The sequence below is a fragment of the Pleurodeles waltl genome, chromosome 11, assembly GCF_031143425.1.
Source record: "Pleurodeles waltl isolate 20211129_DDA chromosome 11, aPleWal1.hap1.20221129, whole genome shotgun sequence".
NCBI classification, from domain to species: Eukaryota; Metazoa; Chordata; class Amphibia; order Caudata; family Salamandridae; genus Pleurodeles; species Pleurodeles waltl.
In genome coordinates, this window is record NC_090450.1 from 694,563,155 (window position 1) to 694,587,029 (window position 23,875).

Genomic DNA, 23,875 nt, shown 5'->3' on the forward strand with positions numbered 1-23,875 from the left:
AGGGGTTTTCTCCAGAGTGTGCCAGCCATTGGTTGGTGGACTTGGGAAGTTGTTGGGGGCAGCAGTTGTATATAGTGGGCTATCAGAGCGCAAAAATGTGTTTCTGCCTTGCTGCTTGCTGATGCTGCCTGTCCTGACGTTGGTAGCCAGACTGCTTCCCTTTATTCAGTTGCTCTGCCATGGTTGTTTGGGGAACAGATTTTGTGCTGGCCCAGGCTCCCTCTATGCTGAGATAGTGGGTGAGTTAGCCTTGTAAAGGACTAGTTATTGAGAGACCTGCTGGGTTTTCCTGGGCCCAGTCAATTCAATTATTAGATGTTACAAGGGACTTGAGGCGTGGTCAACAATTAATTCTTCGAGAATGTGGTTGGAAATGTAATATATTAACTGGGCCCAGGCGATGTACCTCGATTATGTACATATTTTAAATTAATGTGATAATTGGTTATGTTGTGTTTGTGATGTGTAATAAATACGGCCTGATAATGTTATAATCTCTAACACCAGAATAGTAGTGAGCATGGCTCATTCTTGCGGTTTTCATTGGATATTAAGGATTGTATGACATCGATCTTGGTGATGATAGTGATTTGACTGGTCTCGCTCTGGTCACCCACCTATGCACTGCTCCCAGGAATCAACATCAGCTTAACGTTTAGCCTCCAGTTGCAAATGTCTTCACATTTAAAACGTTCACATTGACATTTTGCATCATTATTTACACTTTATTAATCCATTAGTATTATGTAATTTTCTAAGTGGTTGTGTACCCTGTGGAATGCGCATCGCGGACCACCAGGGCTCTTTGGACCACAGGTTAAGAACCACTGATCTAGTAGCTTAGAAGGAGGTTTCCTTACTTTATAAAATAATCGTATGTGTACATTTCGGCTCTACATGCCACACCACTGGATTGCGTTCTATTTACATAATATAGCTTAAAACGCTTAGAATTGCACATATTCTCTCTAGTCTTCTGCCTGGGAGGCGATTGTTCTGTTATGTATCTGTTGTTTTGTATCTACAGTGCTCTGTCTCCTTTTGTCTGGGCCTGACCCTTGCTCTACAGGACGCTCAAATGAAAGTAAATGAGGTGGTGCTTCTCTATTTTGTGTTCGGCACAGTGCAAAGCCACTTGGGGACTTGGCAAGCTGTGGTGAGTCTTTAACGTTCCAAGTTGGCTTGGTGACTTTTTGTGACCGCTGAGCGAACTTAAAAGTTTGTTTGAAGTAAGGCGAGCTAGTGGTGTTAACTGGTAGAGAAATACGCAGCCTTAGTGCAGATCAGGTGTGCTTCCCCTCCCTCTCCCCCACACACACACTCACACATGGCACAGCAGTGCCACGAGGGTCCTGCCTAAGACCCACTTGTGTGGAGTGCTTTGTTCAAGATCATTTGTGCCCTGCAGCCTCAGCCCCCACCCCCATCCCTTCAGTAGACAGCGGACCTTTCAGTGGGTCCCCGCAGTCTACGGGAACCTGACTGCAAATGTGAGGTTAATGTGGAAGCAGCAAGGGGGCATTGGTCTGTGTGTGGGACTCTGCCAGGGGTGGAAGGGAAACAGTTAAAACTCCTCTGCTTTCTCACCACTCTGAGAAGGGAGGGGGAGATGGTAACAAGCAGCCAGTAATGTTCTAATCTAGCTGGAATGCACCCAGTACTGTGGAACTTTATGGTTTCAGTATGGCATGAAGCACACATGGCCTGCAGAGCATCTGTCCTGGAGTCAGAGGTGCTCGCAAAGAAAACCACATGCTTTCACACACACGTGTGCCAAGTTTTTCTGCAGAGACCCTTGACGAGGGAGGGACTTCTGTTTGGGAAAAAAAGTGCCCGACTCTCTGCAGCTAAGATTCTGAACACCCAACCTCATTCCCTACACTTTTACGATTTCAGGGCATCTGTTTTCTCTTCTGCTACAATTATCAAATGTTCAGTAATATTGTATCTCCTTCGCATCTTTTCATAGTGTTAGGATGATGATCATGAAAATGTGTGGCCTGCTGTCTCCAAAAGGCTAATTTAGAATTGTCCCCAGTGCATTTCATCAATTTGAGAAAAAGTCCAACTGCAGGCAGTTTTTAGATTTTACAAATCCTCCCTTTCTTGGCTTTAGCTCCACATTTATCTGCGAGGCACCGCAGTGATGCTCCATGCTCAACAGTAGAATGAACAAGACAGTGGAGTATAGTGCACAGTTAATGCCATAAATATGTGCACCTTAATCAGTATTGAGCGAGGTCTTCTGGAGTGCCTATGTTGTCTGTTGTGGGCCTTCTTCCTATCACGCTTCTGAAAATTATTTGCTCAAATCGAAAAGCCCATGAATGTTGAATGTTGAATGCAGCATTAGCTGGAATTCCTACACACCTAACCACATTCAAGTAAAAAAATGGCATCTCTAGACTATCTCCTGAGAGGTTAAATGGTACCAACAACAGCTACAGATGATCTTCAGGAATCAGTACTTTAAAACATGGCTGTGCATCGAAATATCTACATTTATCATCGCACTTCAAAATATATAAATTCAGATTGTCACATGACTATAAAGAGTGGTTGTACATTTGAGAAAGTGTAAAGTGGAAGGAATATAAATACATGTGAGCAGAGGCACAGTTCAAAAGAGAACCAGTCACTCCTGTGCCTTCATAGTGCAGACTTCTTCATATATTTATTCTATTTCAGTTTAACCAGGGGCTATTTCTATGCCCTTTTAAATGTCAGCATGTTTCAGCCAAAATAATGATGTTAAGCCTACCTCAGGACAATAATTGTAATACTTCAAAACTGAAATGTTGCCCTAGCTCTTGTTCTTAGGAGTTCATAGCATTTGTACATGTGATTTACATTGCAAGAGGATCTGAGATGAAAGATCTGAATAGGGATCATTGTTTCCCACACAGTAGAAAATGCTTCCTTAAAATCAAAGATCACTTTGAATCTTAAGTGCAAAATTAGACTTCACTAAATAAAATGTAGGAAATCTTGGTTCTCCGCACAAATGAAGTAGAGAAGGAAACTGGGGCAAGAACTGTCTCTCATACTTATGATGCATGCAGCTACACGTGAGGCTATAGTCTATTAGGACATGAGTTCTCCTGGATTAACAAAATATAAAAGGCACAAACTGCGAGTCTGGGGTGTATTTTCATGCTATAAGCCAAAAATAGATTTTTTATTTTATAAAGTTTTATTTTTTTATATTTTGAAGCACTGCTTCATATCTTAGACGCATTAAATTTACATTTTTGTTTTTGTAGTTACCCTGACCAGCATCAGAAGAGTCCACATAATTTTCTGTACCTCTAACTGAGGTGAGGGTTGTTTGGTGGGTTTGTTATGTGATGTGTTTTATGTTTTATTGAAAGTAATGTTATATATTTTGCCATGCCATTGACTTTGCACTTGTAGCTGATGACGGGGATAAGCGTGTTGCGTACTTTTTTTTATTTTATTTTATGCCACTTTTGTGTTTTTGTTTTTCAATGTCATTTTTATGAATGCAGTTTCCTGGCTGCTTTCTCCTTACTTACCATTGCCCCCCAACCACCACCGCTTACTTGGAGGCCCACTTGCATGACTAATTTCCAGCAAGCTTTTTGGTCACCTTGTGTTTCTTCCGCATAGCTCTTGAAAATCCCTTGTTTTTCATGGAAAAGCTGCACTAAAAACACCCTTATCTCTCAGTTGGGAAGTTGCTGCCACTGAAATTTAACAATCTTGGTGTCTGTACTAACTCCTTACATATTTCCTCTTCATCACTGCTTCAAAGGTGGACTGGCCTATTTGGAAATTGGGAGAATTCCCTAAAAGTCAGCCCGTGCCTCTGATGGGCAGGCAGACTAGGGTGTGGGTTAGGGCATTCACCCCTGGTTCGGGTGCTTGCTCATTTTCAGTAAATCAGCTGACTTGTATTGGTCCTAGAAGACAGAAAGTAAAAGTGGTGGCAGCTGATGTCTTAGTAACTCATCCCACCAAGTCCAAACATCCATTTTTGTTTTTATTTTGTAGACTTGGTATTGCGTGCCAAAAGTCCTACTGGTGTAACTGACTAGTCTCGCTCCCTCTTCTTGAGCAGAAGTGTAAGGATTGTACATCCAGAGGCAGGGAACTAATGCTCTCAAGCCTGCTCTTTAACTCAGTGTTTACCGTCCTGACTTTGTTTTGTATTGCAACATTAATATAGCATTTACTATCTGTATGTGAAGCACTTAACTACATGGGTAGCACGTAGGGCATGCGTTGTTGGAAGGATGTTGTCTTTATTTTGATCCTGTGGGGGAAATGTTTCCATATAGTGCGTGATGACCTCCAAGATGCAGTTATTGTTAATAAGACTCAGCGCTTAGCAGTGTGATGGATGAAGAAGTATGAGAGAAGCGTACAGCTTATAGTTTTCAGTAAGCCTGCAGCTTTGAACAATTCTGCAGTTCTCTTTATGGTATTTATGTTCAAATTCCACTTAGCTAGTTACTGCACTAGGTTGCCCATTCTGAGATATTTGTTTACATTTGAAGTACTTGCTTCGGCCGAGCTTCTTCCTATTAACACCACCTTGAACAGGCCTCAACTTCACCACCTCAGGAGAGGAAATACCTCAGAATAATTCTGTCGCCGGATTGAAGTGGAATGGTATTGGTGGGCATGGAATAGTCGTGGTAAAGACACACTGTATTTTCCGTTAACTACTAGACACATTGTCCAGAAACACCTCGCACAGAATATTGTCCCGTAGTCCCTCAGCTGGCCCAAGTGGCCCCAGGAAAGCATGCATCTTTTTTTCTACACAAGTGTCCATATGCAAAAGCACAGGAGCCTCCAACCCGTGTTGCAAAGGAACAAGGGAGAAGAAATACTTATTAATTAAGCCACCTTGCAAGACACACGCAATCCATCCAGAAAGAAGAAATGCAGTGAATGCATGATCATAAGACTGCAAAGGTGATGCCAGTTTTTTTTATATTGCTATTGTGCTGTTTTACTGCTCACTTTAATAAAAAACCAACAAAATATGTTTTCAACTTCATTCCTTTCCATTCCTCTCGGTCTGTACATGATCTAGTGTCTTGTGCCAAGAGCCCTACAAAGTTAAATGTAATGTTATTGTGTATATGCGTAGTTTTTAATGCCAACGTTTGGCTAAAAGTGTGTTTTACTGTATACCTTTGGAAGGTGAAAGTAAATATGGATTGTTTTTAGCTTACGGAAATGGTTTTTAATGTCAATGGTCGTTGAGTTTTAAGCCTTCCCTAGAGGATAATGACGTATCTTCCCCAAACACCGCCCCTGCCCCCCGGCCCCCCAAAGTCACGGTCAGATCAGGCAGTACCAATAGAAGAGAGCCTCCTTGTGACCCAATGCATGTACCATTGCTTTTAATATTTCCTTACAACTGTGCCTGCTGCCTCCCCTCCGCTGTGCAGCACTCTAACTTGACATAACATGACCTTGTCCCGTTTTAGGGGGCACAGTGCTCCCCATAAGTTCTCTGTGACCCTTCCAGGGCCTGCTGACGCGTCCTGCTGCGGGGTGTCCAGCGATGTGTGTGCAGGCAGCTCTCCTCCAGGTCAGCACGAGGCTTGCAGGAACGGCAGTGTTTTGGAAAGGAGTGCGAAGCTGAATGTCAGCCAGATCCCGGGACTTCCCCGCTTCTAAACCAGCCACTTTGATCTCAGGATTTGGAGGCAACATCAAAGGAGCGACTTAGGAAACGGCTTCTGCTGCACTGGGAGCGAGTTCACAGATTGCAGCAGGCCAGCTACATGCCAGGCATACCAAGCACGGAGCATGTCCCCACTTTCGCTTTGCGGAGCAGCTCCGCCTGCCCCAGCTCCTGTGGGTCTCACCGGTATTGGCGCGTCTGGGGCTGGGCCCATCATTCGCTGACTTTTTATTTCCGAGGAACCATTAACCAGAGTTTGTATTGCCCTATCCTGACTTGAGTTTATTTGGCTAATCTTTTGTGTTTGTTGCACAACTTATTTCAGATGCTAGCTGGTTGCCCAACTTGCTCCAATCAAGCTTTCTTAGTTGAACAGACCTAGGCAACAAGTGGTTAACCACTAGAGTGGCATTGGGTAACAGCAATGGAGGCCAAGAAAAGATGACTTGTGCATTTGTGGGCAGTTACCACTAAATAAGCATGGAATAAGTGTTTGAAAGATAACTTGGCAGTCTGTATTTTACCGCCTCCTTTGGAATTTCATGCCTGGTGCCATTTATACAGTGCCAGAAAAAACATGTTTGGAGCTCCTTTCTCTTTATGTGGGGGAGCTTTGACAGAGGATGTGCCCACTTGTCCCTGCATGTTTAATATCTACATTATACATCCTTGGGTGTTCAAGAAACAAAGCAAAGTAGGTGTGATTTCCGTGCTGGTGATGGCAGTAAAAGTGAGCAGCATGCATGGTCTGTGATTGATGTACTTTTTAACTAAAGCTGGAAAACTAGTTTCAATATGATTGTGGTGTGGCAACAGTGGATACTGGCTGCTCAAGACAACCTGTAACTTACCTGTGTCTTTAGTGCCAGGCTGTTTGCAACTACTACCCCCTACGTTTGTTCGGTTTTCCATTGGTGATGTTACTCTTTGATTTGTGTTCCACGTGTGACATCAACAGGCATGTGTCTTGACCTTGTGTTTTGTTATGCAGATGTTTTAGTGCAGGTAATATGATCTTGTAATGCAGTGAAATCGAGTCTCGATTTTATTTTTTGGGCGTATGCAGTCTTTTTGGTTCAGACTTTATCCGGTTTAATATTTTCACAGAAAGACGACATTATTCATTTCGTTTAACCTGCCAAAGAAGAAAAGCATTTGTGTAATCCCAGGCTTGGATTTGAATGTATACTGTTAATTGCGCTGATTGTCAAAGTTCAGGCTGTGCACATGGTCGGCAGTGAGACTGGTGCCTTGAGGAGGCGAGAGTGATAACATATTTTAGATCAGTATGGCCTTCATTCGGGCCAGGAGCGCTCAGTTTGTGTGGACTTCTAAGAAATGCTGTCTCACTATACTTCTGCTTGTGAGATGGTATTGCTTAGAAGTGGTAGTATGCATTTTTGGTTCTGCAAGACCTTTTCCTGAAGAGAATTGCTTGTGGCAAATGTGCAATTTCTAAGGCAAGTGAGGCAAATTCCTCCACCATCCATACCCACCAAGATAACACGACGAGTGTCCTGTTGCAAGCATCTTAAAGGCCGCCGAATTGATTGCTGGATTGTATTTCTTGATCCTCAGTCCACGAACGTAGTAACATTTTATTCTGAGACCTTCCTCACCCATGTGAAAATACCGATCTTCGAAGCTTTCCTGTATTGGTTAATGATAGCCCAGTATGGCATGGATGCGGGCCGCAACAAGTCATTGAAAACGCAATAAGACACAAGTATTCTGTCGAATTGAGGTGCCACGAATCTTAATGTGCAATTTCTTTGCATATCCCCCTTGTTACAGTACAAGCTTCTCACGAAAGGCTCATCCTAGAAGCTTTGTGTTTTACCACTGACTGGAGAACGTCTCCAAGGAGGTCAATGAACACCGGAAAATGTTCTCACAGTGGCACGAAGGAAAAATGTACACAACTGCAGAAAATAATCATTGTCCGAGCTCTTTGCTACATACTTTCTTGTCTGGCTTCCGATGTTTTATCTCCTCACAGTCGGAGTGCAATGGAATGGCTGAAGGCATTCTGAGTACTGACAGGTTGCGGCTTGTTGGGCTCATCAGCACAGCTGAGACATTGTCAATGCGGTGTCGTGCTGTTGCCCAAACACAAAAGCTGTGCTCGTCACCGGTTCCCCCTCCAGTGCTCATGTTGTTGTTGGAGGGCTGCTTGCTTGTCCGGTGCAGGTGTGCGGCATTGTGTGGATCTCCGCTTGCTGTTGAGATGTGCCATGCAAGGACTCGAAAAGAACATACCACTGTATTCAGCTACTCCCAAAAAATGTAAACAGGCTTTCCTGTAATACTCTAACCAGGATCCTCTTCTGTTGTGCTGCCCCTTCGCCATGTTGCCAACCTTACTGGTTTGTGTTTATCTCTCGGGCCTGTCACACAGTCACCTGCTTTGCATAGGAACCTGTGCAGGCAGAGAACCCCACACTGTTGTTTTCCATGCATGGTCCTTCTTGTTCAAGTACCTTTGGAAAGAAGCACAAGACACCTTTTGAGTTCAATATTGGCATTTTTATTTTATGTTGTCATCTCTGTACTTGGAAAGTGTTTAGTACATCATGACTTATTAGTCTCCAAACTAAAAGCACACAAAACAGTTTCAGAATATGCAATTTCTGGTGTGCAGTTTCACTACATGTATACTCGTGAACCCATTACTGACAGCCAGCTTGTTTAACTTCCTGTCTGCTGTTGTTCATAGAGCATAGAGCTTAGAGCTCAGGGGAACGTAAAGGAGTGGGTTATGAGAAAACTGTATTTGCAGTGATCATGGCTGGTGAAGAAAGCCCTCAGATGTCACCGACCATGCTCACCATGCAGTATTGGTCTGTGTTGCTACAGAATTCATGAGGACAGCTTGCAGGCATCAGAACTTCTATGTCACTCTGTCACCTTCTATAGAGTTATTTCTGGGGCATTCATATCCTTGACGCCCAGCTGCCTATCTGGCTATAGTAAAGAATCTTCCCAATCATCTCAATCCCAACAGTTTCAAGATATGTAGCATATAAGAAGAAGATAGGGTGAGTGAGATACTATTGTTGGTTGTTAAAAAAAAAAAAAACGAGACCATTCCAACATTGCTTATGGACAAGCGCCCCCCCCCCCCTTTCCCCTTGCACTAGTTGTGCAGCGGGCTGGCCTTGTACTTCCGCCCTCACGCCTCGCGAGGTGTGGGGGCGGAAGTACTCATTGGAGACAAACGTTGCGACTGTGATGGCCGATCAGGCTGAACCGCTGCGTGCCAGTGGGGAGCTACTTAAGCGCCCCCCCCAAAAGGCTCGGCCTTGTTGTGGCGCGGCGGTGATCAGCTAGACGGAGCGTCGTTGTCCCACCCACCCTCTCCCTAATTTTAGGTTGTAGAAGAGGTACTAAAGTAACCTGAAGCAACAGAGGGGTCCCCAAGGCTGGGGCCGCGGGATAACACCAGAGATAGGATCCTGAAGTCCTGGACCAACCTGCGGATGTACCCACCAGATTAAGGGGTAGGGAGCCCAGATCGCTGGGGTGGCCACGGGGTGCCTGCCTTGGGAGATTGGTGTTTGAAGAGGGGGCGGAACCCTGAGGGTGTGGACAAGGAACGGTGAAGTCAGGGGAGCCGCCTCCCACGGATACAGGTGTTGTACAGTTCACCTGTGTGGTCCAAGGGAGGTTCAGGACAGGAAGGGATTCTGTTACTATGATTTATGGTTACATATTGAATGGTACGAAGACAGTTATGTTATTGTAAATATGTTTTGAAGTTTTCTTGAAGTGATTTATTGCTAAATTGGGTGTTATGAATTTAACAAGAAAAAGTTAAATAAAACCTTCTTCCAACGAAAGACAAATTTGTCGGACTGTGTATGGCCGGTGTTGGGGGAGGGCCTGCTGGTGGTCTCCGAGTTCTATTAGGGTACAAGTATCATTTGTATCAATTTTTAATGGACTCTGTCTTTTTAGTTACTGATGGACACAGCTTCTGCAGCTGTTTGGTCTCAATGTTGGCCATGTGGGTGGAAGCTGGCGATGTATAGGGTATGGCCAAAGCAGCTAGGGCTTCATCATGCTGCCTGAATGTCACCTAGGCAAGTGCCTAAAGGAAGGAATTTAATGCAGCTTTGTCTCATTCAAGAAACAAGACTTTCACAGATATGTACATTCCAGTTATACAGTAATAATACTACCTCAGAGTTTTCTAGTTTTGTTTCTGTATTTTGTGGTGTGATGTGATCGGTGCATCCGACTAGCATTCACAAAGTAGCTACTTTCACTCTTGTCTTTCACCACTGGATTCATACCTCACTTGGCTCCTGGTTCTGAAGAGCGTGCCTGGATGCTTCTAACTGAAGACAATTGAGAACACGCCTGGACATTTCTCTTCTTCTATCTCACACTGTCATTCAATGAAATAAATGAAAAATTGGTGAGAGGACCACTATGAGTTCCACAAATTACCTGTGGCTAAGCAGGGACCCTGCAAATGGCGGGGCCTTCCGAGACCCCCAAGGTGATGGTATACCGCCACTGTGTGTGGTTGGCATGGCAGCAATGATTAAAGATTATGCAAAGGCGTTTTTACCTCTGTTACTGCATGGAATAAAGAGCATCCCAGCCATTGACTCTGTCCCTGCCTTGTTCGTCGTCTGTACACCTCGTCAGGTTTGTATTTCGTACTGATGTTGCAGTTAATCCTCTGTGTGTGGCTTGAGTACCACAAGAGAGCACTGTGCTTCATTGTCGTAGGGTACATTTTGGCTATCCCTTCTGGTGCTCATCACATACTCTGCTGCTCGCAATAGTGGCCTCATTATCGTGTCTGTCTTTTAATATTGATCTTACACGCACCTATATACATCTTTCTTTTGTCCTTGTGTTTGTGCACAGCAAGAGAACCTTCGAGGCGGACGTGGTTGTCATGCAGGTTGTGCTGTACCTGCATAGTTTACTCACGGTGTGATTAATGCTCTGTGCCCGAGTTAAGTTTACAAAGAGAGAAGGGGGCGCGGCCAGGTGCGCCCGAGGAACAAAACACACTGTCGAGCTAGTGCCAGACATCCCCCTCGGCTGCTCTAGGCTCTGTAATTACAGCGAGGACCTGTCTGCCCTGCCAGGCAATGTGCCTGAGCAAGTCGGAGCGGTCTCCTGGGGACCTGCTCGTTTCCTCAGTACTGCTAGGGGTTGAGAAGATGTCAGCTGAGTCCCGGAGTAGGGTTTGGAATGGAGTCTAAGGGAGAAAGGCATTGTTTGAGCTGGGACTTCACTGGTGAACGCCTAGTGTGATGTGTCCTGCTCTACTGTGGGCTCTGCCGTTCAGTTAATCAACACTTGGCAGATAATTTGTGTAAAAAAAACTCAGGACCTTTAAGGCAGATAGGTGCCCTTGAACCCAGAGTGTCGATGCTCAGTCGAAAGGTCTGCTATAACCTACTTCGTATACCTCTGTTATTGATTGCCTTGAATAGACTTGCTTTAAACCGTGTCAGAGGTTGAGTTCTTTCTGGCCATGTCTTCCACACTGTGGAGCGGCCGCGGACAAGGTAAGTGCAAGAGGCAATTGTTGAATCTGCATAATCATTTGCACTTAGCTTTTCAGCATAAGAGTGCAAGTGGTTAGTTTACTGTCCATATCCAATGACGATGTTAGACAGCATCATCTGCTGTAGACAAAGTGAGAGGCTGATGACTGTTGCCTCACTGTATTGGTTCCTTCTATAGCTTTGAGGAAGATGGGGAGCAATTTCTGTTGTGACACAGCTCATTGCTCCAATGGAGTGATATATAGAAGACTTTACCCTTACTGGTGATTTGCCTCTATTTGGACTCCATACTGCAACTTTGACTTTCTGTTGCAGACTTTAGGACAACGGTATTTTAATGTTCCATGGAAATGGATTTGCTCTTTCTTATTACTTGTACTGGTGAGTAACTCCATCTACTGGCTTTTGATATGCCATAAACCTCTTTATGCGTATGGGGCATTATAACTGCATACTCAGTTTATTGCCTGTTTTGGCTGGGTTTTCATTATATTAAGGCTGTTTCATCATTTTCTTCTAACGTGATGCTCAGATTCTGTCTCACGTGTACCTATTCTCAGATGTATTGAAAACATTTGTGAGAGATAATTGCCGATTTGTTGATTGCTTTCCATAACCTGAGCCACTGTTTACTGTAGAACTGGCCAGGGGCTTAGCCCTTCGCCTTTCCTTTTAGCCTTTCGGGTTTGGATAAGAAGTGTCTATTGAAAGGTTTCCGGAACGAGTGATGGTTTTTGTTTAGGAGTTGGTTACTTGAGAGAAGTTCCCTAGTTGGGTTTGAAGTAAGAAATGGCATCTGTAACCTTTTTTTTCTAAACTGGTGGGACTGTTTAATGGTGAAGTGTTAGCAGACAGAGATTGTGGCTGATGCACCAGACTGGCCAACTGTGAGCCTCAGTGACATCACCTGGGCAGAGTGAGCTTTTACATTCAAGTATCAACGAACTAGACTCCTTATGCAACAGAATGTGTGTTTTTTGCTGATGGTGTGATGGTTTACCACCTATTGCATTTCCCTATGTTATCATTCTCTTTGAGATATGTTTTTTTTAATTTTACTTCCTGATCTTGGAAAGTTTTATCCCAGCGTAAATGTTCATGGTTTTGGGTTGCTGAGTGTGCCATCAAGTAACAGGACATTTGGCGTAGCTTCGTAAATGCAGAAAGTCACGGACTAGGAAAAACCAACTGGGTTTACATGCTTTGAAGATTACACCAGTTTGAGGTGGCTAAAAGAACACCTGAAGTATAGCCCATGCTCTGTCAGTTTCAGAGCTGTACACATCTTGAGGAGCTTCAGTGCTCCTGTTTGGCTTACTTTAGGAAGGACACATAACAAATGCAAGATATAGAAAATGGTTAGCTGGTGCAGTTTACTCATTACTAAGCATTCGGGCCTTGTTTCTGCAGAATAGCCTTTCAAGGAACAAACTCTAAACAAGTCAGTTATCGGGCGTCGTCCATGGGCTCGGCTAAATATCTCTCAGAAGAGATCACTTGAAGTGGATTTATAAGGCCAGATGTAGACTTTCGGGATTACGGGCACATCTACTTACAGTTTGAAGCAGAAGCAGTTTGACATCCCAATTTTGATCAGGCCTCGATATCTGAGAATTGGAATTCTGTATCTATATAAACACATCCTGGCTCAGGGTTTCCCAGTCCTCACATCACTTACTCCACACTCCCACAGTGCTTCTGTCTGGTGTACTGGTCTTGCTCCTCACAACGCTCCGAGCCGTGTACGAATTCCCTTTCTGTACTCGGGTCACATTTCCTCCTGGTCCTCCCAGTGTAATTTAGGCCGAAGCTTCTAACATTCTTGGTAAAAATCGGAGGAGTGAGAAGCAAGGAAATGCCCGAGCTGAGGGCTAAATCTCTGGGCCTTAAGTCAGACCTACCAGGTGCTTGCAGTGTCAGGCCCCTCCATTATGTATTGTTTGGGACCGGGTCACGGCGCTGGATCGAAGAGAGATAAGCTCCCCTTCCTGCCCCATACTGAATGTATACAAAGCCGGCTTCCTCTCACTCCCTGCTGCTCGTGCTCTGGGATTGATTCCAGGTTTGCACACCCCCCTCTTCCACCGCTAGAGAAACATAAATACATTCAAAGTTAAACCATCTCTCCTTGTAGTTCAGATTATAACACTTTGTGGCCTTGCAATTGGCCCTACTCATCATTTAAAAAAAATAAATTAAAATAAATATCAGATCCCATATAATTTATTTTGTTGCAACACGATATAGTCCCAGATTTTGGACGTTTATCGTTCAAGGCAACATGGTCTATCTACACTTCTAACAAACTCATCTACATTGTTTCCAAATAATTCAGTGTAGATAATTTTTGTATTTGTGTCCCACCCATGCACCTCTGGAAGAAATCCCAAATGACCTTTTTGTTCAAAGTCAAGATTCAAAATGTCTGCAGGGTTTCAGTCTGGATTGCACAGGGTCTGAAATAGTATGGTTCTTGCTAGAATTGTTCTAATAGGATTTGGAGGCACAGCATATAACGTGAAAATGTTTCACTTCATCGTTAGTAGTTACTTTAAAAAAGGTTTAAAAAAATACTGTTATTTCTTTGTTGAATTGTCCTGTAAATCATCAGTTTTTCTAATTTAAATATTGAAGGCATTTTCTGTGACGACGTGAACGCAGTAAAGTGTTGTTTGTAGTAAGTTCATTGAAAGTAAAATAAACAAATGGTTTATAGATGTGGGAAAAGTATGAACCTGATCTACAAAGTCCATATATCTTAATTCATTTTCCAAAGATTTAAGCAGTGTTGTACAACTTCTGTGCCAAGGAACTGATTGGAAGTCCTTTAATACACACCCTTGGATTTCTTTATTCCACTTGTTGCCAAAATGGTCCATGAGTTAAATGCATATTGGCAAAGGCAATTGATCTCACCTTTGAGACCAATTGCCTCTGTCATTGACTTTTGTTTATGCAGCGAAGCATGGGCAAAAATAGCGATGCCCTACAGCAATACCAAAAGAGTTAAGGGCACAATGATGCTTGTGCGTAATGCAAGCACCATTTTTTTTCACCGAGCCGAAATGGATCAGTAAATTTTTTTTAAAATATGAAAATAAAGTAGTGCAACATCGCTTTTATTTTTAAAGCAGAAGAGAAGGCAGCAGTTTGCGAGGCCTGCCAAAAAAGCTAATATTTACAGGGAAAAAAAAGGAATAGTGGTGCAACTGAGGAGTGGAGATGGCAGTGGGGTACCTGGGCGGAGTAGAGGTGGGGGTCAGAAATTAAAAATATGCACATAATGGAGCAACAAGGAGGGAGAGAACAACATCGAGCGATGGGAGAAGCTCTTGCAGGGGGAGAGAGAAGCACACAGATTAGCCGCACTGTGCAGTAGGGAGAGAAGCACTCTAAGAACACAGCAGGAAAACACATCCACTCTCATGGTGTGCTTAAGCAAAAATAAAAGTAAGTTGTTCCCCAGAAGTGAGCAGTGGAAGGAGACAAGTAGGGAGGTTGTGTTTCAGGGGAGGGAGAAACGCAAGATGGACAAGGCAAGCCATTGAATAAGAAGCACGTAAATGAGTGACAATAAATTAGTCAGTAGTTGGCATATAATGACAGTATTAAATTCTTGGTAATTTTTTGCAGCCAGCTTGTGATGTCTAGTAGGCTTGACCTAAAAAAAGGTGAAAGCTTCTGTTAAATGGGTTGAAGGCTCAGTCGGAAGAATGCTTAAAATTGATAGTTTATTCAGGAGAAATAATTACTTAAGAGTAATTGGGACAGGCTAATTGTAACAGTACAGAAATGCAGCAGACCACATAGACAACAATCAGCGAGATTATGCGGCGCCCAGACTCTGGACCATACAGGTGGAAAAAGTGCTTTTTGCAAATGCCTAAAAATGTTTTCATCTGGATATCACTGGACTTTTGCAAGAGGTTGCATGCAAAATCCTAATGTTAAGCAAGGAGGAACAAAACCAGCACTGCCTGGAGCACGACTCTTGCACCTTTCATTCGAAATGCCTAGGATTCGGAGGTAGCAAGCTGTTGTGTTTATTTCTAATGTTACAAAATTGTAAGTACATTCGGCCAAATGTTTAGGATCGGTATCATTTTCTCCCAAAGTTAGCTTTGAAGGGACCTTAAAAATGTTTGTTTTCTTTCTTGAACAATTAAAAGCAGGTGAAGGCTGTAGTCAGTCATTGCGAGTAGAGATATGCTTGCATTTTGGCCTAATATTCACCAGTTTCGGCAACCTGAAACAACACGAGTGTTTCACTCAGTATCCATGTCGTTGAAATAAAAGTGCATGCAGCAGTGTTGTTCCCTTATTTTGAGCTATTATCTATAAATTGACTCGAGCAAAAATTTCCGATACTCTGATGTAATGAACCCAGAATGTCGGAAATGACCCCAGCACAAATGTTTTCACTGAGTTACTCCTGTGTATTTTGCTTAATTTATTCTTACCTTTTATGTAATTTTCCAACAGTTCACATACTTTCGGGTGGAGTTGGGGATGGACCATTTCACACACCCTTACTGTAACCCGGATGAGCCGTTTCACAGCTCACTATAGTTGGCACCAGCCACCTCATCACATGTGACAATCCCCTCCCCTGTCTCCACATTGGTACTCGATAGAGGGGGCGAAGGGTGGCATCTCTTGGCCCCTTCTCTGGGAAAGGAATTCGCAGGGATTCTGAGGTTTAAAAATAGAAAGCCATTTAGTGCCGATGGTGAACACACAAATCTTTTCTGTGTCTGCACTGTTCTTGAGCTTGTCAAGGAAGAATGCTGAAGCTTCCTGTCGTAGCCCAGGCTAAGTGAGCAGAGGTCTGAAAGCGGCTCTCATTTCCTCACGCAGGAGAGTTTACAGAATGGGCTCCTGGCCTGTGTCTCCCCTTCTTCCTGGGGGGAGGGGTTGCTCACAGGCGCTGGGACTTTAAAACCTCTGTACATAGGCCAGATTGCGGTTTAAGGGCCTGATTACAAGTATGGCAGCTGGGATACTCCGTCACAAACGTGGCTGCTATTCCGTCCGCCATTTTACACGTTCCATAGGATACATTGAAATTTGGAGGACGGGATATCCGTCACGTTTGTGACCCAGTAACCCTGTCCGCCAAATTCACAATCTGACCCTTATTCTTTTCATTACCCATTTTTAAAAGGAAGTCTTATATCTGTACACAAAATTTCAACTAAAAAACAAAAAAGACGATAGAGCAAACTGATGAATTTGCAGTCCTACTCCGAATAGAGAAAAGCGGGATGCAGTCAGATTGAATTGAATCCACGCTCAGCCTTGTTTGAACCGCATGCATGCTTGTAGCTGTCTGTGTATGAGGTGTTCTAGAGCACAATTCCGTGGGTTAGGCCCTCGCATTGTGTGCAGTCTACCACTGTCAGCCAAGGCTGGTGCACACCGTTTTGTCTTCAAGGACGATTGAAATGTTACTGGAAACTTCTCTTTGCTTGTTTTTGCTTTCGTGAACTCTCATGCATGCTTTTCTTTTATCCTCTTCTGGCTACTCTCCTAGATGCTCTTAATTTCTCACCCTGATTAACCTGATTATGCAAGCCTGAGTCCTACTTTGCACCTCTTTCTCGACATTTCAGGGATTGATAAGCTAAAAACCAAGGATTTTAACACACCATTTACTTAAATATTTTATTCCCTATGCTTGTATGCTAATGTAAATGGGCAGATGACCTAGACATGCAACAGCCTCTGCTAAGGGACCCCGGCATACTGTCTTGTCATTTGGGCAAGCCTATTGATTTGAGACTGGTAACGTTGAAATGCCCCATAATTAAGTGGTTCCTTCTACCATCATAGTTTTTTTTCTCCGCCACATAAGCCTATGTGTACATTACTGCCGCCTATTCTACTTCACCTACTGTGTTTTAGTAAACTGATCCCAGGGCAGGTATCCCCAGTATATCTTGCACCGCCATGTGATTCAAATACCTGATGGTTTTTGTGGGGCAGAAAAACCAGAACATAAGCACCAGGCATTTGACACAGACTCTGGTGATATATGAAAAAGGTTTATGAAACTCAACCCGTTATTGAAAGACCCTAAGACCCTTTCTCTATGATGTCTTAGCCAGCGCTAACCTGTTCCAAAGAACAGTACCACTTTAGTCTTCAGAACAATAGTATTTGAGAATTTCCACTCTGCCTCCCATAAGATTCTTACCTCTTCCACGTTAGTGACATTTTATTAGTAAAAGCTTTGGCCCTGTGAAGGCGGCCCAGCTCACCCTATTCCCCCATTGGACCACTGCAGCCAGGAAGAAGCTAAGCCTGTAATTCACATGGGAAAATTGCTTTCCGCAGTTAGTTATTCTGTCTAAGGGTGCAGATTCACCACTTGAGCATCTTTCTTTTCTGCATAGCTGAACCATGCCAACAAAAATTGGACAATGATATTTGCATTACTAGTGCACTTGTATTGCAAACAGCTAATGCCTAGGCATTACCTGGCACAATGCAGTCTACAAAACACGGCAATTACCCTGAATTTCTGCCATGGTAAATACTTAAAGCCTCTCGTAATCATTGACCTTGGAACATCATCTCAGGCCATGGAGACCTCTGTTGCCGAAACAGATATTGTCATAAGAGACCTTGTACTGGTTCACACTTGGAGGAAGAACAAGAAGAACATATGGGTGGAGTCTTGTGCTTTCATCTAGAAAATCAGAAGTTGGTTTATGCTAAAGTGCTTAATTGCTCTATCATCCTTACTAGGTATGAAGTTGAAGCAACTTTAGAAAAGGTCAAAGGCATGGACACCAAATACATTTTTATTTGCAGATGTGACGAGGAGGCAATCTGTTGCCAGTTTCCAAACATTAAAATGGCCTTTGCAACCATCACAGATTAAAATCAGACACAGTTGAGCAAAACAACCTCCAGTTTGAAAGACAGATTTGTCAAACCCCCACCCATCATAAATCAGCTAATGTTTCTAGAGAAATAATACTATTCTATGCCTTTCCCTTTGTGCCAAAACAGTGCATCTTCGATTTTTTGATAATATGAGCCTTATGTGACACTTGTTGTCTATCCGGCTGATTCTAATTTATCTCTGGTGCCTGATCACTCTTAAGTTTCTTTGCTGCTCTTAACCAGTAAACGTCTTGGAAATACTTGCTCAAGGTACCAACCATATGTTTTTTTTAATAAACTTGTTCCAGTCAAATACCCTCTTTGTGAAGTGAGTATTACTGAGTAAATCTGAGGTGCGCTCTTTCTCGTCATATACCCTGGTGTTGTGGCATAGGTATACTCTTTTCTCTATTGGTAATAGAAGTGGTATTAATAACAAGTTGTAACTTTTAGTGGTGTACTCTTTGAGTTCAACCCTGGGTACGTGAGAGCTCTTAAAGGAGTACCTTAGACTTCTGGAAACTAACAGAATAGAGAACATTTTATGAGAAGCACCAGAATGAGCTGTCTGAAACAAAATTGTCAGAAATCCTCATGGTAGGCATTTTATCTCTCTCATTAGATGCACATATTGCACTTTGGATCAGTCACCTTTCATTCTTGACCAGTCCTTTCAAGGTCTCATCCTAGACAGTCAAGGTATTTGCTAAAATATAAAATATTAACTTGTGGTCCAGAATCCTCAAACGCCTTGCCTGTGGACTCTTGGACCATTCCACCTCTGAAAACATGCAAGTTCAAGGTTCTGAATTTTTAATGCTATTTGGCTGTTAAATACACAGAAGGAGAATTGATGATTGTGGTGTGTGGAAGCTAGTGGGTTAATCCTTCAGCTCTCACATTGGCTCTCTGGTATCTAACAGGGGCATTCTGGCATTTCCTTCCAGCTGTTATGCATCAGGCATATTTCGACGTTTAGGGAGAGTACAGTGCACAGCTGCCTCCTCCATCTCACATTCACCAAGCCTGGAGCTGACAGTTGCTTCCTCCAGCCTACCATCCTCTAGCAGAGCATACCAGTCCATCACAAACAAGTAGGAGACCTTTCACACCCCCTGATCCCCAGGCATGCTCGCTTCCAGCAAGCACTGAAGCACACCCTTCCCATCCGCGAAATATTGCACCCAGGAGCCTGTGAAGGCATGGAATCCTTCGAGAGGAATAACATTAAATGCACCTACAGAAACCCAATTTTCTAACGATTGTCAGGGATCTTTGTCTATATAGGTCAACCTCAGGAGGTCTGTGGCTAATTCTAATTTCCTCAGGATAGGAAAATTGGTTCGAATTGTCAGCAGAGTTAAGTTATGTGCCTTACTGTCTGTTATGCCCTTGTGGTAAATAGAAGTCATATTATTTGTCTAGGGCTGAGATAACATTTATCAAAAGAGGCAGCTAGGTATTGGCCAGCTGCGATTGATATCTTGCACAGGGCATCCTGGTTATCGCTTGTGTATAGTGCTCAGTCTATGTTGGTGCAAAAGCCTAGCCTGGATTAGAAAGATTATAGTTGAAAAAAGAAGAGAGCATAGATGTTGCTGTTTGAGTTCTCTTTCTGCCCTCCCAGAGGGATTCTGGGCTGTTCAGCATGCACAATAAATAATATAATAGTTTCTCCATATCTTGTACGGGTGGTATATTTATGGTGCTTTTAAAAGTGAAACGGAACATGCTGGTTTACATTTTTATCACCCTGTGCTTTTGTTTATAAAGAACTTGATAAAAAATAAACTTTTACTTCCTCCAAGCGCGACCTATTTCATAAAGTCTGATGGTCTTAGGTTGGATGGGGTCAAGCTGTTTAGTATGGCCAGGGCTTTCAGCTGTAGAGGGTTAGAAAGGTTTCTAATTTTTCCTGGAAGAAAGTACCAGAGCTTGACTGTCTGGAGCCTTTGACCCCTTGGAATGGTCAGAAGTGGATTAATCTTGATCTGAATCTCCTTCTTAATTGATTGGTGTGGATTCTGTGCTGCAGAAAAGTGTGTGTGCGTGCGTTTATGGAATAGATTTTTCGGAGTGTTTGCCCCTACAAGAGTCTATCAAATACGTTATATATGAATGGGGTTTGTGGTAGCTAATCCTTGGGTTGATTGCCTCCAATCTGCAACTTATATTAATGTGTAGGTGGGACTTGATTTACCATAGCTGCCTGTAAAAACTTGGAATAATGGTTTGTAAGGTGATATGTGTGTGCTGGTTGATTAAAAGATGGGTTTTATGGTTGGGTGACATCATTATGCCAATACTACATCTATGTTGTGTGCATTAGGGTGTGATACAGTGAAACGTTTTCTTTTGGAGAGCTGATTGAGTGAGGAATGTGTGGTACTACAAGGCAGCATCCTTGTTGGCAGTTAATTATATGACTATTGGTCACATATTTGTTGCTTAATGGTTTCACATGTTTGGGATCTGTATCCTTTTTTGGTGATTGGGTTGAACTGGCGTCCTTCACATTGCCAGCCCCGTGCCTGTGATGCCGTCCTTTGTGTTAAAAGGACAGAACGATAATGCCACACCCATGCGCCTCACATAACTCTCTCCTACAAGTTAAATTTTTTTTGATGGAACCACAAGTTGTTGTCACTTTACAGAAGTATAAAAGTACTAAGTGGGAAAAGGTAGGTGTTGGATGAGTGCCTCTCTCTCTCGAGGCCCATTAAAAAAGACCTCTTGCCTTTTTTAGGTTGCGCACACAAGCGCATTGACTTGTAATCGATCTGTGGGCTTTTAACCACACCCACCGAACGCCCATCACCATAACTCGTTCATGGGCTTGCCTTTCAAAAATCCTTTGTTATTATCGGTAAATGCTTTACGTTTGTCCCTTCTTGGGGAGGTTTTGTTACCACCTTGGACACTAACCATGCTACATGGATAATTGCACTTTTGCCGATAAGTTTGACTGCGAGCAAACTTATTTTCTCTTTTGTGTCTTTCCTTCGCACTCATGCTCATGGTGGCCCTTGCGCTTTGAATCGGCTCGGTTATGCCAACTGTTTCATTTTTTCATTTTCAATTTATGTGACAAGAAAAGTGTAGTTAGGAATTTACAACGATAATAGTTCTAACTCGAGCAAAGGCGAGACCCATTGCATAGCAAATGCTTGTTTATTACCTACAGTCAACCTGCTGCCTCATGGGTGGCACAATGGTCTTTCCAAGTGTTTGTTCATCAGAATCCCATCAGCAACTAAGGTGATCACGTCGCCTTCATTTTAATTTATCTCAGTAACCACAGCACATCTCACATGGCCCAGGCAAACACTGTATTTTATTGTCTGGGTCTGCAGTGCTTTGTTTGTAATCAGGTACGAGAACCGATTGACACCTTGGTTTCGGATTCTCAGCCAAGTCCTTACGGAATTACTGGAAACTGCCAGCAAAGAAACAAACAAAAGTTGCGACCTGATCAGTGACTAAGTGTGGGGAACACAAACCTTTTTGTTTGCTGAAGTAAGATCTGTGGCGTCTCTGCTTCAAATAAATAATAGTTTCCTTTCCCCGCATCGGTTATTGAAATGCTGGACTTAGGGTAGGATCTTTAACACCGTAGTTACATGACTCAGAAGAGTTAATGCATGTACTACCTGAATCGGCCAATGTGCACCACTCCGGTTGGTTTTAGCCCTTAGCTCTGGCTTCCTCTGATCGTAGGATTGCCAACTTCTTTGGAAGGAATCTATTCCCATGCTAAGAGCCTCAACCTGAAAGCATTTAGTGTCAAGTTGACCTGGTATATCGGTGCACCATCACATTTAAATCCAAACAGCCTTGCAATCGTCTGGTCTGTCTACAGTGGGAGGCAGTGCACTTTCAGTAAAACGCATGTTGCCTCCACCTTTTGAATTTAGAGACTCATCAGGCATCGTTGTTTTGTTTTCGTAAAGAAACCTAGCTGAAAGGTGTATTGGATAAGGGAATTCATACTCAGAAAGGCAGTTGCATGTACAAGATATTATGGACAGCAATGTTTTCTGTTTATCCACTTACATTATTTGGTTAAGTTGGGGGATAAACAGGAAATGTGGTCTGTATAAAGCACTTCAAGACTGGCTATAATTTTGATAGTAAACGCTGGTGTTAATGCGTAGTCCAACACAACCAAAATAGGACCCAGTTATATTGGTTCCACGCTTGTGGTGTTGTCAGTTTAAAATGTTTTCAATGTGAAATGGCTTTATGCGTTCTCTTAAATTGAGTTTGGTACATGCTGGCTAATCTTCACTTGCAACATATGATTTTTCAGACAGTTGTGTAAGGTGATACTTTTACAAAGTAACTGACTGGGGAGTAGGTTCAGCTATGACCCACACCTATATGGGAGCAGTGTGTGTTAGGAGAAGCATGGTTGTGATTGATACGTGGGGGTTTACAGCTTTGAGCCTTAATGCATAAGTTATTTTAATCAAGGAATTGCTCGGAGAATCCGTGTGTGGTCCAGGATGCATTTGGCCATGAAGTCCATACTCTGCGTAGATGCAGATTTTCTTTCTGTACATTTCAACAAATGTTTTGTGTAGTGAATCTTCATTCCATTAGCTTATCCCTCACTTTCCAAAAGTATCCCTTAACTCTGAAAGGACAGACATCCTTCCATTGCAGGTAACTGGGGTGTTCGACCACGTTCTGTGTGTTCACCTCTGGGCATTGTGCTATAACTTGGAGAATGGATTGTTTTCTGTCTAGAAGTTGATTGCAGTTTAAACGGATGTAAATAAATGTTTTTGGTCGTGGAATGCTTTGTAAAATATTAATCAACCTCACAGTAAATACTGTTGGTTTTATGTTTATGGTTTTTTTTTCATTCTGCTAGTGTTTTCTCTGCATGTCTTTCTGAAAGAGGGGATCTCATGCTTGCCTGTGATGATGGAAGGCATGCAGCCTTCATACCATGTATTCCATTCTTGGAGTAAGTTGTGTCTTGTTTTGCAATCTATTTATTATTTGGTTTATCTCTTCTCTTGCCCACAGTACCTACAGATGAAATGGCCGCTCCTAGATGTGCCAAGCAGTGCTGGGCTCAAAGACGCCAGGTCACCTTCTCCTGCGCACCTCGTGAGTACCTTTTTCCTCAATGACCCTCCGTCCTGTGCTGTTGCCTCTCTCTTAGATATCTTAAGAACTGTGGGGTGTTGTTTGTCCCTCTGTTCTCCAGAGGTTTTGCTGGAGACTCGGAACACGTGGCTGATACTGGCATTTCTCAGCTGTTTAAAAAGCCAGTATGTAAAACTCCTTGATCCAGTTGAACCCCCTTCTCATTTGAGAAACTGAAACTCGAGCTCAATATCTTGCTACTTGTGAATGCTGTCTGAACAGACAGATATGCGAGTTTAGCATCTTCAGCAATACATTTTAAACACATTATTAGATTGCCACTGCGGGATTAGGTTTTGCAATGCTAACAAACGAGCACTCCAACGAGTCTGCCTCTAATCTGGTGAAGTGTGGTGAGGCTTACTGGAGCATCGCGCTACTGACCAAAAACATTTAGCCCTGGAATCCCCCCTCACATAGTTAAAGATCTCACGTGCTTTCAGGTCCAGGCAAAGGGTCCGTGAACTGATGGAAATTACAGAGGCCTACACATTAACTGTCTGTTAAACCTGTTCTTTTAAACAATTCTATCCGTGAAACAACAATAACTTTATATCACTGCTGCCTACATGCCCAACTCCCCACCATCCCAGTCCTTAACGGGAACACAATTGTTAGACTAAATCCT

At 43.1% G+C, this 23,875-nt stretch overlaps 1 protein-coding gene across 5 annotated transcripts in view; it reads left to right on the plus strand.

The window, feature by feature from the left end:
* The window catches only part of TCF7L1 (transcription factor 7 like 1), a 125,839-nt gene that overhangs the window by 60,135 nt on the left and 41,829 nt on the right, over nucleotides 1–23,875 (plus strand). For all 5 annotated transcript variants that reach the window (XM_069214235.1, XM_069214236.1, XM_069214238.1 and 2 more), the window contains one exon: nucleotides 23,125–23,208. In XM_069214235.1, coding sequence (XP_069070336.1) covers nucleotides 23,125–23,208 — 84 coding nt within the window. The remainder of the gene's footprint in view (nucleotides 1–23,124; nucleotides 23,209–23,875) is intronic.